The sequence below is a fragment of the Nilaparvata lugens genome, chromosome 11 (genome assembly GCF_014356525.2).
Source record: "Nilaparvata lugens isolate BPH chromosome 11, ASM1435652v1, whole genome shotgun sequence".
NCBI classification, from domain to species: domain Eukaryota; kingdom Metazoa; phylum Arthropoda; class Insecta; order Hemiptera; family Delphacidae; genus Nilaparvata; species Nilaparvata lugens.
Window position 1 is genome coordinate 35,650,713 of NC_052514.1, and position 16,492 is coordinate 35,667,204.

Below are 16,492 nucleotides of genomic sequence, written 5' to 3' on the forward strand. Positions count from 1 at the left end.
CTACTTTACTATGTCCCCTAGTTTTATCAGATATTTATGAAAAATTATAATAATATGGAAAAGAAAAGACTAAGCAGAAATATTGTGACGTAACAAATGAATAATATGAGCGATCTTGAATTAAAACGATTTTACATTAAAATTCAGTCAATACAATTTTAATCGTGACACATTATACAAGTTAGTGACATTATAAATAATAAGATACTCCAGCATGTTTCAATACGACATATCTCATTCAAGATGAATATTATTTCATGAAGAAATATTGTTCAGTAGACTAAAATAAGAATAGGCACCTCTGATCACCTGAAAGCAAACATTGAAATCAATTATATTATGATTGTTATTCTTCACAGAAAATTGGTCATGACTTCAAACTTGGAAATTACCAAGATTCTTTTATTATCAGAACATGACAAATGGAACAAAAGGTGTGCTTCATGAGTTCGGCATTGCGATACTTCAATAGATAAGATAAGATAAGATAAGATAATCTTTTTATTCAACACAGTACACTTTATAATATACAGTTGAATAACGTCAGGTCTTAATAAGTAACAATAATAAATACACAATAAAAAACACACATGGAAGACTAGAGTAGGCCTACCTACAAACTATGCTACCTTCTATCACTGAAATCCTTCACACTGTAGTAGGCTTGTGAAACCAGGAATTTATACACTTTACTCTTAAAAATTTTTATATCAGACAAGGACTGCAGCTCGGTAGGTAAGTCGTTAAACAATTTAGCTCCAATATAAGAGGGCATTTTCTCGTACAGATGCAGTCGGTGTTGTCTCAAAGACAGTTTATTCCTCCCTCTGGTGTTATAAGTGTGGATATCAGCAATTGTATTCAGATCAGATAAGTGCTTGTGAGTGAAAATTAACAGTTTGAATATATAAATTGATGGTAGCGTAAGTAGATTCAAGGCAATCATTCAAAAATGGCAAAATAATTCCATGACTTTTATTGGATTGGAGTTTTATCTTTGTTGAAATATTTTCTCAATAGTAACAATAATTGGTTTGAACTTAGAACTTTCTCCTTCTCCACAACTATGAAACTTTAATAAAATATTGCTGGTCTTGGCACTATTTATTATAAAATAGGTCTTGACACCAACACTTATATCAAAATTCTGGAGGCTCTACTACTTTACTATGTCCCCTAGTTTTGTCAGATATTTATGAAAAATTATAATAATATGGAAAAGAAAAGACTAAGCAAAAATATTGTGACGTAACAAATGAATAATATGAGCGATCTTGAATTAAAACGATTTTACATTAAAATCCAGTTAATACAATTTTAATCGTGACACATTATACAAATTAGTGACATTATAAATAATAAGATACTCCAGCATGTTCCAATACGACATATCTCATTCAAGATGAATATTATTTCATGAAGAAATATTGTTCAGTAGGCTAAAATAAGAATAGGCACCTCTGATCACCTGAAAGCAAACATTGAAACCAATTATATTATGATTGTTATTCTTCACAGAAAATTGGTCATGACTTCAAACTTGGAAATTACCAAGACTCTTTTATTATCAGAACATGACAAATGGAACAAAAGGTGTGCTTCATGAGTTCGGCATTGCGATACTTCAATAGGCTGCCTGCAGGAGTGAAACAGTTGGATTTAAGAGCGTTCGAAAGAGTTGTACCCAAGCACTTGAAAAGCAAGGCATGCTAAAGTGTCGGTGAATATGTAAGTGATGATTTGTCGGAAATGCTGTCTTGCTAAACAAGCCTTATGTATATTTGTTTCGTGTATTATATGTTTTTGACGCCATCGATCCCATATTATGGGTAAAGGATGCAGACTTAGGTATAAAGGTAGATGTAAGACATCGTCAAAAACATACAGGCAATAAGAAAATTCAACAAGATCAATATATCACAGATCAAACTTACATTAATTTACATAATCAAATTATTTATTCGGTAAGGACAGCAGTCAAATAAAATATTCTTCACACAAATTTTGAACTGTCTAATATTAAGTTCATATAATTACTTCAACTGGTAACTGATTGTACGAATTTTTTCCAAATTCAACGAAACTTATCATATCATATAAGAAACTAGAGTATCATATAAGAAACCAGTTAAGAATGCAACATAATACAAGAATACCGAAAAACCAACTGCTGTAGTAAACGAAATGTTGTCAAAAAATATAGTAAACGTGAACTATATTATTAAACGTAAACATAAGCTATAGTAAACGAAATGTTGTCATAAAATGTTGTCATGATTTATTGTTTCCACGAATAAATAAAATCCACTTTACTTTAAAAAAAATATTATTTCACAGGGTCATGCTTTCGCAAGTCTCTTCAGTAAGAGTTCCACAACATAAATATTCACGCTACACACTTAACTATAGTGAGGTTCACGCTATAATGGCAGTGAAAAGAGATAGGAGAAAAACGTTGCTGATTCTCTGTCTTTGTCAATGCCTTCTATAGACGGTAGCCGATACAGGTTTATTGATGTAATATTAACTGTTCATTCTCGTTTCAAATAATCAATTATATTTTTCAATAATTTCATGATGAATTTGAAAAACTAAGTTGAAATATTATGTTGATTAATTAATAATCAATTCTACGTTGTTGAAAGAAGATCTGGCAACAGAGTAAAACGAGAAAGAGATAGCGCTATCCGCTTTGTTGAATGATGGACAAGGAAACTAATCAAACACTGCCATTATAACGTGGACCTCACTATAGAAGATTAAGGGGAAAGAGAAATAGAACAGTGTGTGAGAGGAGAGCAAAAATAAGAAGAGGGGTGAAAAGAATGAGAAAAAGAGAAAAAGGTGGAGAGGAAGAGGACAAGGATAGCAATACCATTGCTAATCAAAAACTGTCATTATAACGTAGACCTCACTAACTAGTAATAGACTTCACATGATAAACTAGCAGGAACCCGTGCTTCGCAAGGATCTATTTTCAAAATTGATAATCTGAAAACTTGACGTGATGAAATTTTGAAGAATTGAAAATAGGCCTATAACCATCCTTGGTTAATTAAGAATCTAGCCTATATGCAAAACTTCAAGTTGATTAGTCCAGTAGTTCAGACGTGATAATGCGTCAAACATAATTTTCCTATCCCGTACATGTATAAGCCAACTCTTTATTTTATTATAGATATGGTTAATGACTGCAAGAGATAGGAGTGTGGAACAGAATAGTTGTGAAACTATGATAGCCCCAGAAGTTTCTCGAACACAATAGTAGGTACTACATGAACTTTTTGAAAGTGATTTAAAAAAAAAATGTTAAAACAACAGAACTGAAAGTTGTCAACCTTATCATTCTACCTCCATTCAGAGAGTTCGATTCTTGTTGGCAAGAAACATGTTATTCAACGCAGAAATCATTGTTAATTTACTAAACGATGGGATAAGTTGAATAGTTTCCCTTTCAGGGGGAGTTTTGACAACCCACAAAACTCATTTTTCATTTGAGGAAATATCGAAAAATAGGATCTTATTTTTTGTTCAGCTTGCCAAAATACCCCTCATTTCAATATTAAAATTTTTGACTGACTCTACAGTGAGTCAATAATTCTATCATGGCTCGAATAATTTTGAAATTGTAATAAAATAAAATGGTAGAGAATAATTAATTCATGTGAATGTCAACACCTTTATTTAAAGACATATTAACTGCATGCGTTTTTGTATTGCCGATACAGCATTGATAAAACTGTAGACGTTTATTTAGCAGTCTCAAAAAACTGTTCTAGCTAAAAAATTAATAATCCATACATTGGCCCTATACATTGCATCAGGAAAATGAAGTTCAAAACTATGGTTTTCCTAAACATATTATGTTGTTGACATAATTTCTTTGATGCAGCTGTTTCACATTCGCCATATTATAAACAGAGTTGTGAAAAAATATTGATTATCAAAACAATACTTTTATTATATTAATAATAATATTAAACATATTTATCAATTATCAGAACAATATTATTGAGGTTGAGTGGAATCAGGTAGAAAGCAATAACAGAACAGATGTTCTTTTTTGAATTTCTATCATATTATTTTGTTATTTCCAATGATTACAACATAAATGTTAGAATATCACATGTCAATGAATAAATTATTTCATTCCATGTGGCACTCACCTAACGATGTTCATAACCTTACTTAATAGGACCCTTTTTCATCCTTTGAAACCCTTAGAGGCAATATATCTCAAAATCCGTTCTTAGTGCGCGTCTAGCATGTTTGAAGAATATTTGTGCAAAGTTTCAAGTCTGTAGGACAATTAGTCTGAGCTGTAGTGTGATTTTACATCAAATTTTTCGAAAAATGCCCTCTCCTGGACCCCCTGTGCTCCTGATCGAAATTTTTCTGCATAGATCTAATTTTTTTCGTAGCTGAACAAAAAAGTTCCTCATGACTTTGCTGTGCAATGAGCGGTTAAAAAGTACAAAATTTGGGGGGGCCCTAGCTCCCTCAGGGGGGCAAATTTCTGAAAATCCTTTCTTAGTGGATGTTTTCAGGCTACCATAAACAATCGTGCAAAATTTCAAGTTTTTAGGCTCAGTAGTTTGGGCGTGTGTGTGATTTCAGTCTGTCGGGGCTTAGCCTTTTATAAGTATAGAGATTTCTTGAAATATTTGAGAGTATAAAGCTCTGAGACTTACCACTGTCACATTATTTCTGTTGAGGGTAAACAAGTTTAGAAGACCAACTTTTGGCAAATTATTGTTACGTATCATCAAAATCTGAATGACTTTTGTAAACCAAGCTGGTTTTCCCATCCAGTTGCACTCGTATAGTGCTAATCTCAGCTCTTCTCCCTGTGAAACAAAATTGAGAAAAATATTTTCTTTTGAATTGAAGCAAAAAATGTAGTGTTTTTATTATCAATCATGGAGCAATATTCTCATAATAGAAAATTGTGATGTGGAGTGAAAGGAAAAGGTGACTCAAGTGATGATAATCTGAATTTGGAAGAGAAATAGGCTATCAAAGGCTTCCCTGTTCTCATATTCTGAAATACTTTTCATGAATATTATGTTTCTAATGAAAGGAAAATTAAATTCTTTGATTACAGTTTTTGAATGAAAAAGACTAAGAAATTGTCAAAAAACCACTGACTTATTGATAATTAGAAAGACCGGTTTCGGTTATTACACCATTGTCAATCTCTGATAAACTAAAACTAAATACAAGAGCAGCAGAATTTATACTAGTAGGCGAGTACTGCTATTGGTCGAGGGCATGAACGCCTGCCATTGGCCTAGCTAGACAGTCTCCTCCCCCTCAATGGTGTGACAAAATGGCGGCTTAAGCAACAGAATCGCCATGATAATAAAATTTACTTTCAGTACAAAATAAGAACCAAGAGAACAAGTGTGAAAGATAATAAAACAAATATGTAAATGGAAAAACTATTTATTTATTCGTTGATATAATTACAAATCATATGAATATGATCGGGATAGAACAACAGGCAGAGCCCAAAACAATTCTGTTCCCAAATTTTGATAAATAATAAAATGTCCGAAAAAATAGGTTATGTTCTTACTGAGGAAATTTAAAGTTCAAAGTTCTGTCCAAAAATACATATTAGCTAGAAATTTTGAATTTAGAATGATTAAAATACCAAATTATAGTTAAATTTTGCACTTAATATCACCGCACTTTGAATAAATTAATTGACTAATGACTAATGTATGCTTACAATTTTATGATAAAACTAAATTTGTAGTGTTGTATTGGTTGAAATGAATCTGGTCATTTAAACTATACCGTACTGGGAATTTTCCTTGATTACTCTTGTTATTTCTAAAGCCTCTAGAATATTCAAAGATCTGCTTTTGTTATTAACATGCAGAAACTCAACATTCTCCTTAACTGTGAACTTGTGATTATTTGTTATCAAATGTTCTGCAAAGTTAGATTCCCCATTTTATTTATTCCAATCTCTGATGTGTTCTTCAATTCTACTTTTGAAACAGTTTTTAATGCTGAAATAGTTTGTTAACTATTGATTTATTCTATTTTAGATAATTGTGATAAGAAACATCATATTTATCTATATTTGAATTAATGAATAAAATTGAATAGAAAAATAATATTCAATAACAAATATCAATTAAGTTCAATCATTATAAAACTTGTACTTACAGCAAAAATTAGAAAAAAATGTCACAATATTACTATTACTCAATCATTTCAACTAGATATATTTCATCATTATAGCAATATACATTTTCAAGATGATTCATCAACAGACAACAGTATCATCAACAGTAATCAACAGTGTTGAAATAATGATCAATTGTTCATCCTCAAAACTGAAAGTCTCACATCAATGGAAAGTGATTTCAAAATGGAGAATAAGTTCTAAATTTATTTGTGAACTGAGAACGAATTATCAACAGTTAATAATTGGTTCATTCTCTTACTAGCGGGTAACCCGTGCTTTGCAAAGGTCTAATTAGAAACTTGACCAACTGGAATCTAGAAGAATTTAGAGTTATATTAGGCCTATATCAAAGTTAGTAGACTGTCTACTAACGTTGGGCCTATACAACCATCATCGGTAAATTAAGAATCAATATTCAAAATTTCTAGTTGATCAGTTGAATAGTTGAGACGTGATGATGCGTTATTCGTGAATTTCCTATCCCGTACGTGTATGAGCCAATTCTTTCCTTTATTATAGTATATAGATTATCAACTACTCACCTCATCCTGTAGCCTCTGGCCGTTCTCGCTAAATATAAATTCGCACAGTGCAATTGTGATTACCATTAGACCATACTTAATTTTTAATATTAATTCACCTTTCTGTAAGATAAACAATATAATTGAACATTAAATTCAATAAAGTAAGTGATAGCGATACAGTAGCATGAAAACACAATAGAAAGTACAAAATGAGTCAGATTTTGTTCAATAAAGTTATATCAGAGACAAATAATAATACAAGTAGCCTATCTATAATTAATAAAAATACAATCATTTTGACAAGACAATAATAAGTATCAAGTAGGTTTTTAGTATAGATTTAACAGGTAATTCAGGTTTCATTTCTCTCTCATTTTATATATTTTATATTAAGCTACTCATCAAGCTTCATTTCAGTCAATGTACCTAGAATACAATGTATGATATAGGTAAAATAAAATGTATCCTAACCTTGATTTCAGCTATTAATCTCTTTATTGATCCATTCATGAAATCATCAAAAATAGAAACGTTTGTACTGTATTATCATACAATATCATCATAAAGGAAAGTTGCCTTTGTAAATAAATAAATAAATGAATAAATTTAATAAACGATATTTTTCCTTGATGGTTATGTTTTATTGCATGTAGGCTACTGTTGTAGGTACTGTTGTATTGCAAGTACTTATTACTGTAATGATTTCTTCACTTTGTTGAAGCTAAACAATAACTTTATATATCATTAAACACTACCTATAACTCATATATTATTGAACAATATTGAGAATATATCAGTGGATAGGAGTGAACCTTTCATGAATAATATGAAGTTCCAATAGACTTACCATGAAGATGAAAATGCCGAACACAATTTGCAAGCATATGTAAGAATTGACATAGAATATTCGAAAATTAGAGCCATTGTTCAATTCTCGTACTTTCCTGTTAGAGAAATAAAGAATAAAATCATGAACGTACAGTAACACTATCCACACATTGATATCAATAAGATAATTTATCTATTTTCATGAATATCGTATCAATTGAATGAAAACAGAAATATTGCACACTATTCCTCAAAATTGTTATGCATTTTGCTCGAGGAAGAGATGAAAATTATATTGGGATTGATTGAGGAGTCTTTATTGAATAGAAATACATGGAAATTGAAATAATACTACCGTACTGTATTCATGAACCTCTGAAGCCACGCATAGGAAAAACAATCTATTCCAAATAGAAAATTCATTAAGCCTCCAATTTTTCAATTAAGGCATAAGGCTGTTTGGTACACTTTTTTTTATTCAAATTGGATAATCTTTCTCAATATAATTGTTAAGATCATTATGCAACTGAAATTTTCAAGTGGTCTAATAACCGAGTTATGGGAGTGCTAATTCCTTTTTCTTTCCAGATCATAAACGGTTTCGACTATATTAACAGAACTTCTCTTCAAAATTCAAAAAATGTATCTTTCTAAACTGAAACATTTTATTCCCCATATCGTTCATAAATAAAAATTAACATTTTTTGTAAATTCGATAACTTGTTCATTTTGGCATAAATCGCGAAAAAACGCATACAGTATTAGAACTAAGCCAATGATTATACTGAATGTATTAAAAAAATCCAATGGAAAATTCGAAACCGTTTATGATCTGGAAAGCAAACGGAGTTTAGCACTTCAACTACCCATAACTCGCTTATTAGACCACTTAAAAATTTCAGTTGCCACTTTTTCTCACTCTTATTATGATCTCAACAATTATATTGGAAAAGATTATCCAATAAAAAAAGTGTACCCAACAGCCTTAAAGAAGAGTATATAGAGGTAACAAACTCATCATGAAAAAATATACACCTCATTTGGGAATATCGGCAATGAAATTAAGTAACCATCAATGGAAAAGAAGTAAGCAATAGGCTACTGCAGTAAAAAGAATATGTTGCTAAACACTATTTTGATGTTCTAAACAACGCCAAACAGTCATTTATAATATTTGAATTGACTAGGAAAATATGCAGTCTTAAATGACTGCATTTCGTTGGTTGAAACACCAAAATAGTGTGTTAATACATCACAGTTTGGAATGGATCAAGAAACCATCATATTTAATATAATATTTTTGATGGAAATAAATTGGAAGTTGCATTTGTTCAAATGCTAATTAATAAATAATTATTATTAAACGAAAATCCCAATTGAATGCTGTAAATTACCCCGAAGACTTCTGCTACTGCAAATATTTACCCTGTAGTTAATATTTGCAGTAGCTAGCAGAAGTCTTCGGGGTGATTTACAGCATTTAATTGTGATTTTCGATTAATAATAATAAATTATAATATTATATGTGTTGTACCATATATACATTCTTTTCCACTATAAATCTCAAACTTAAATTTAAAACACTCATGTAGTGAAAAATGCACTCATTATTAGTCGATCCTTTCTACCTGGTGTCATCAGACTATGAGTCTGCTTTTTTCACTACACAAGTGTATGAAACTAAAGTTTCAATATTATATGTATTTCTATAATGTAGTTTTCCACATTTCCTTCTTAATTGAATCATTCTTCCTCCTATGATTTGCTTCCTTTCTATCTCTCTCTTCCAGTTTTCCATAAAAAAATCCAGTTGTTTCAAAATTTATACATTTATTTTAGTCTATTGAATTTGTATTTTAATAAAAAAATAATTGAGAAAACTCATTGAAACATTTGTTTCAGAATGTATAAAACTGCATATTTCTTTAGTTATTCATTTAGTGAAAATGTTCATGTAACTATAGTGAGGTCCACGTCATAATGGCAGTTGAGAAAGATAGGAGAAAAACGTTGTCGAACCTCTGTTGTGTTGTCAATGCCTCAAAAGACGTTAGCTGATACAGGTTTATTGATGTAATATCAACTGTTCATTCCAGTTTAAAATAATCAATTATATTTTATTAAAAAGAAATTATATTTTCCAATAATTTCATAATGAATTTTCATAATTAAGTTGAAATATTTTGTTAGTTTATAATTCTACATTGTTAAAAGACGATCGAGCAACAGAGCAAAGCGAGAAAGAGATAGTGCTATCCGGTTTGTGGATTAATAGACAAGGATAGCAATACCATCTCTAATCAAACATTGCCATTATAACGTGGACCTCACTATAATGATTGGAGACACTCACCTGAATATAGTTTGATGGTGTATCACCAATTCTCTGACGGCTAAACGCAGACCAAAGTCATCATTCTGTACTCTATCTAGCACACTCTCAATTTCCTTCCCATTTCCTGAGCATTCAGGTGAAACAATCTCATCTCCACCAATAAATTATTAATTGACAACAATTGCAATACATGAACGCTCTCAACAAGTATAGCTGTATAGTATATATAGAACAATTCCACCAGATTCAGGAATAAATACTCATAAAAACTTGTGATGTTTAGAGTGAGAGAGAATGGAGAATAGATGAGGAAGGGGAGAGGTAGGTCCTCAATAGATTTGAGACGAAGGAGGTAGGAGACAATACCTGATAAGGGAATCAAAGTGAAGCTCATGAAAAAATATGTGATGATGTTTGCAAACGTTCTAGCTTGTTTGAGACCTTCCAGTGTGGCTTCAATTACGAGTTTTTGTTTCTTCTTCAGAAAATAATCACCGCTCAAATGATTCATGTTTGTGGTTACTCCAGGTTCTATACCATTCAAGTTTTCTTCCCCCAAATGTATTTGTTTTTCTCCAAAAATACTTCTCATCTTAGAATTATTAGTACTGCTGCTAATATTCCCGTACATTTCAGTAGTTTTTATTCTATTTAAACTGTTGAAAAATACAGATTCTTCCCCATTTTCATTGAAATTCCTCCCTGTTTCAAAATAATTAGTATTCTGATCCTTACCATCACATCCATGACTATCTTCAAATTTTTCTTCTCCATAAATCCTCACATCTTCATCACCATATTTAACCTGACCAAATTGTTTTTCACCATAAAAACCTTCCACTTTCTTTTGAAGATTTTCTTTTACAAAGAGTTCTTTCCTGTAATGTTTTTTAGAACCCTCCACTTTCTTTTGAACAATATCTTCTCTCCCAAAAGCATTTTCTCCTGTTTTTGAATCAATGTCATTGGCTCGTCCAAACTTATCAGTACAGATTTCTATAATATTTTTAGTTTCTTCTGATGTAGTTTTTCCCAAAATTTGTACTTTCTCTTGAACTATATCTTCTGTACCATCTATTTCAAACTTTTGGGGGGTTTTCAACTTATTTTCTGCAACTGTGTATCCAGACAACTTTTTTGCACCGAAATTGTCTCCAGACAATGTTTTTACACAAATTCCAGCACCGATATTGTCTTTAGAGTGCAATTTTTCACAAAAATCTCCCCTTCTCGAATTAATACTGTACAATTTGTACTTGGAGTTTGTCAGATTCACGAGTGTACGCAATTTTTCAGACAAAATGTAGACATCGGTTGACACACATAGAAGTCCTAATGAAAATAGTAGATTATCAATTGCCGAAACTCTAGAGTTGAAAGTCCAGTGTTGCCAGTTCGTGCAGACGGCTATGGCAGGCTGTAGAGCGATGAAAAGCATTGTTGCATAGATGAAGTTGCCTCTAGTGGATGCTGATTCGGGGGGATAGTGTTGTAGGAACGCCAGATGTTTGAAAATTGTCGTGACTATATTGTGATTGGGGTGTTTGTTATCCTGAAAGAAATAAAAATATATAATGGTTTTATACATAAACCGGCGGTGTTTTAGATTTTACAGCAGGTTGCCTCGAGACATCATTGATTCAGCATACCTGAGGCATCGTTTCAAAATCAATCTTGGGAGGTTTTTGCTAACTCATTGTATTGATGAGATTGAGGGTTGGTATCGGGTGGTTGATTGATTGGTGTCTGGATAATGATGAGTGACTACTTTAATGTATCATTCATTGCTGTTTTTCTTTTCCTTTACATTCAGAAATTCTCAGTTTCTATTATTCTTTATTTTTTATTGTTGATAATAATTTCATTTCCATTTTTTGTGTTTTTACTTTCCTTGCCCTATTACCATAGGTAAGGAAAGTATTGCTTTCCAAAAAAATTCAAGGTACCCTAATTTCATGTTTTCTATACGTTTCATTACTTTCCTTGCCCTATTACCATAGGTAAGGAAAGTATTGCTTTCCAAAATAATTTAAGGTGCCCTAATTTCATTCATGTTTTCTATACGTTTCAAGGTCCCCTGAATCCAAAAACATGATTTTTGGGTGTTGGTCTGTGTGTGTGTGTGTGTGTGTATATGCGTCTGTGTACACGATATCTCATCTCCCAATTAACGGAATTACTTGAAATTTGGAATTTGGGGTCCTTCCCCTATAAGGATCCGACACGAACAATTTCGATCAAATACAATTCAAGATTAAATGGTGAAAATGTCGTCAAAAACAGGGTTTTAGCAATTTTCTCGAAAACGGCTCCAACTATTTTAATCAAATTTATACCTAAAATAGTCATTGATAAGCTCTATCAACTGCCACAAGTCCTATATCTGTAAAAATTTTAGGAGCTCCGCCCAATCTATGCAAAATTTGATTTTAGATTCCCAATTATCAGGCTTCAGATACAATTTAAACAAAAAATCCATGTGGAAAAGATTGAGCATGAAAATCTCTACAAATAATGATTAGTAACATTTTACCTAAAATTTCAAATAAGCTCGAAATTCGAGAAAATGATATTATTCAATTGCAAACTGTGGCAACTGTTGATTCTATTAAATCATTCACTATGAAGAGATAGCAGACTTCGTGTGTCTCCAGCGTTATTGTCCTGTCATCAGCTGGCTTGGATCTTTGAATAGTAGACTTGAGATGCGCGTGAACACTAGCGTCGGGGTGATAAATTTTCATAACGGCAAGGAAAGTTGTGTGAGTGCGCCACACCAGATTTCTATAATATTTTTAGTTTCTTCTGATGTAGTTTTTCCCAAATTTGTACTTTCTCTTGAACTATATCTTCTGTACCATCTATTTCAAACTTTTGGGGGGTTTTCAACTTATTTTCTGCAACTGTGTATCCAGACAACTTTTTTGCACCGAAATTGTCTCCAGACAATGTTTTTACACAAATTCCAGCACCGATATTGTCTTTAGAGTGCAATTTTTTCACAAAAATCTCCCCTTCTCGAACCTATACTGTACAATTTGTACTTGGAGTTTGTCAGATTCACGAGTGTACGCAATTTTTCAGACAAAATGTAGACATCGGTTGACACACATAGAAGTCCTAATGAAAATAGTAGATTATCAATTGCCGAAACTCTAGAGTTGAAAGTCCAGTGTTGCCAGTTCGTGCAGACGGCTATGGCAGGCTGTAGAGCGATGAAAAGCATTGTTGCATAGATGAAGTTGCCTCTAGTGGATGCTGATTCGGGGGGATAGTGTTGTAGGAACGCCAGATGTTTGAAAATTGTCGTGACTATATTGTGATTGGGGTGTTTGTTATCCTGAAAGAAATAAAAATATATAATGGTTTTATACATAAACCGGCGGTGTTTTAGATTTTACAGCAGGTTGCCTCGAGACATCATTGATTCAGCATACCTGAGGCATCGTTTCAAAATCAATCTTGGGAGGTTTTTGCTAACTCATTGTATTGATGAGATTGAGGGTTGGTATCGGGTGGTTGATTGATTGGTGTCTGGATAATGATGAGTGACTACTTTAATGTATCATTCATTGCTGTTTTTCTTTTCCTTACATTCAGAAATTCTCAGTTTCTATTATTCTTTATTTTTATTGTTGATAATAATTTCATTTCCATTTTTTGTGTTTTTACTTTCCTTGCCCTATTACCATAGGTAAGGAAAGTATTGCTTTCCAAAAAAATTCAAGGTACCCTAATTTCATGTTTTCTATACGTTTCATTACTTTCCTTGCCCTATTACCATAGGTAGGAAAGTATTGCTTCCAAAATAATTTAAGGTGCCCTAATTTCATTCATGTTTTCTATACGTTTCAAGGTCCCCTGAATCCAAAAACATGATTTTTGGGTGTTGTCTGTGTGTGTGTGTGTGTGTGTGTATATGCGTCTGTGTACACGATATCTCTCCCAATAACGGAATTACTTGAAATTTGGAATTTGGGGTCCTTCCCCTATAAGGATCCGACACGAACAATTTCGATCAAATACAATTCAAGATTAAATGGTGAAAATGTCGTCAAAAACAGGGTTTTAGCAATTTTCTCGAAAACGGCTCCAACTATTTTAATCAAATTTATACCTAAAATAGTCATTGATAAGCTCTATCAACTGCCACAAGTCCTATATCTGTAAAAATTTTAGGAGCTCCGCCCAATCTATGCAAAATTTGATTTTAGATTCCCAATTATCAGGCTTCAGATACAATTTAAACAAAAAATTCCAAGTGGAGAAGATTGAGCATGAAAATCTCTACAATTAATGTTCAGTAACATTTTTACCTAAAATTTAAAATAAGCTCGAAATTCGAGAAAATTATATTATTTTAATTGCAAACTGTTGATTCTATTAAATCATTCACTATGAAGAGATAGCAGACTTCGTGTGTCTCCAGCGTTATTGTCCTGTCATCAGCTGACTTGGATCTTTGAATAGTAGACTTGGAGCGCGTGAACACTAGCGTCAGGTGATATAAATTTTCATAACGGCAAGGAAAGTTGTGTGAGTGCGCCACACCAGAATTTTTTTAATGGAATATTGAATCTTACCTGTGTCCACCTTCCATTGTTGTGATCAACCACAAAGAAACAAGTCTCTAATCAATTTTATGATTCTTTCCTGTACGTACAATGAATGAAAAACGTTTTCTCCAAATATTTGTCAACAATTTCTTGTCTGACTCCTTCAGATTGTAAGTTTATATTAACTAAGCTTCTCCAAAAGTTCATAAAAATATCAAGATGAGAAGCTTTTAAGCAGCATCCTCTCAACCTTTAAATAAATCTCAAATACAATGTTTTTAAAAAGTAGAAGATCTTCCAGATCTATGTGTTTCCTCAGAATATCTCCACTAATCAAGACAAGATCACAAACTAAATCAAAGTGTCATACCTTATAAAATCCCTAGCTTTTATTAAAGAGGATTCTCCAACATGATAACAAAACACTAATAATAGACAAGAAACAAGATTACAATGCAATTTGGTAGCAGATGTATAAATTATTTCCCCTAATACACCTCATTTATAGTTCTACTAGTTAATTTGAAGAACCACCGATTTTTCGGTGAAACCCAGCTAATTTCGAAGGAAGGACAAGCTAATTTCACCCCTAAATAGACAAGAAAAAGATTGAAAACTATCAGTTTGTAGGAGAATCGCAATAATTATGAGTCTTAGGGGAAATTATTGAGATTGGATTGTAATAATTATACAGATTGTGGGGTAATCTTTTTCTGTGGCAGATTAGTTATTATTTTTAGATTTTCAGTATGACAGACCAGAGTGTGATTATCAGCATAATCAGTGAAAACTTGAGAGGGTGAACTGTGTTTCTTTTTCTACCTCATTTTGACAACATACCAGGTAATGCGAAGGTCCTTTTCCTTAGTGCAATATTGTTGAGCGAGCGAAGTGAGGTCTAAGATTCGAATCGACGGTTTGGCATTTCTCTTAATGTTTATATGTTGCGCATTTACGGCGAAACGCGGTAATAGATTTTCAAAAAATTTGACAGGTATGTTCCTTTTAAATTGCGCGTCGACGTATATACAAGGTTTTTGAAAATTTTGCATTTCAAGGATAATATAAAGGAAAAAGGAGCCTCCTTCATGCCAATATCGGAGTAAAAATCAGACTATAGAATTTATCATAAATCAGCTGTTTAGTAGACTTAATACTACCCGTTCAAAAACATCGAACATCTTGAAAATGTATCTTTACACCAACGTTAGTAGACAGTTGACTATAATACTACCCGTTCAAAAACATCGAATATCTTGAAAATGTATCTCCATCAACGTTGTAGATAGTTGAAGCCAGACCTGATAAAAGCGCTCACACTCCATTCCGGGACGACACGTCACGGTACGATAGGACAGAAACTCTATGTTTATTTAGGTTTTTTTCTAGACATTTTAAATTGATAAATTATTTATTAATTTTTGAGAAACATAACAACAGGTCAATGTAACTTACTGAGCGCGAGGTCTACAGTTCACAGACTACTAGTAGATATTCACATTCTTTATAGGGCTACTGAAAGTACAAGATTATATTACGTATTTGTCACTAGTATTTGTATAGTAGTTCTGTGAACAGTAGACCTCACGCAGTATTGTCATCCACAAGTACCTGATTGAAACTATAGACCTTATGGAAATAAAGTAATAGACTGGCTTCTCACACACATCTGTGTAATCACTTGTCAGCTGATTATGATGAATAATTCTATAGTCTGATTTTTACTCTAATATTGGCGTATGAAGGAGGCTCCTTTTTCCTTTTATATTATCCTTGAAATGCAAAATTTCCAAAAACCTTGTATAAACGTCGAAGCGCAATTACAAAGGAAATAAAAGAACATACCTGTCAAATTTCATGAAGACTATTACCGCGTTTCGCCGTAAATGCGCAACATATAAACATTTAGACATTCAAACATTAAGAGAATAATGCCAAACCGTCGACTTGAATCATACCCTCACTTACTTCGCTCGGACAATGATAAGTACAATAGAAGATATCAAGTGTCCTTTTATTTAATCATAACACAACTATAGTGAGGTCC

General features: G+C 32.3%; 1 protein-coding gene across 1 annotated transcript in view; it reads right to left on the reverse strand.

Moving 5' to 3' along the window:
• Positions 1-155: 155 nt before the first annotated feature.
• The window catches only part of LOC120353482, a 17,414-nt gene continuing 1,077 nt past the window's right edge, over positions 156-16,492 (reverse strand). Inside the window, exons 2-5 of the mRNA XM_039437288.1 lie at positions 7,574-7,670; positions 6,745-6,846; positions 4,692-4,847; positions 156-309 (exon numbers count right to left, since the gene is read on the reverse strand). Of these exons, the coding sequence (XP_039293222.1) occupies positions 256-309; positions 4,692-4,847; positions 6,745-6,846; positions 7,574-7,670 (409 nt within the window). The 3' untranslated portion in view covers positions 156-255. The remainder of the gene's footprint in view (positions 310-4,691; positions 4,848-6,744; positions 6,847-7,573; positions 7,671-16,492) is intronic.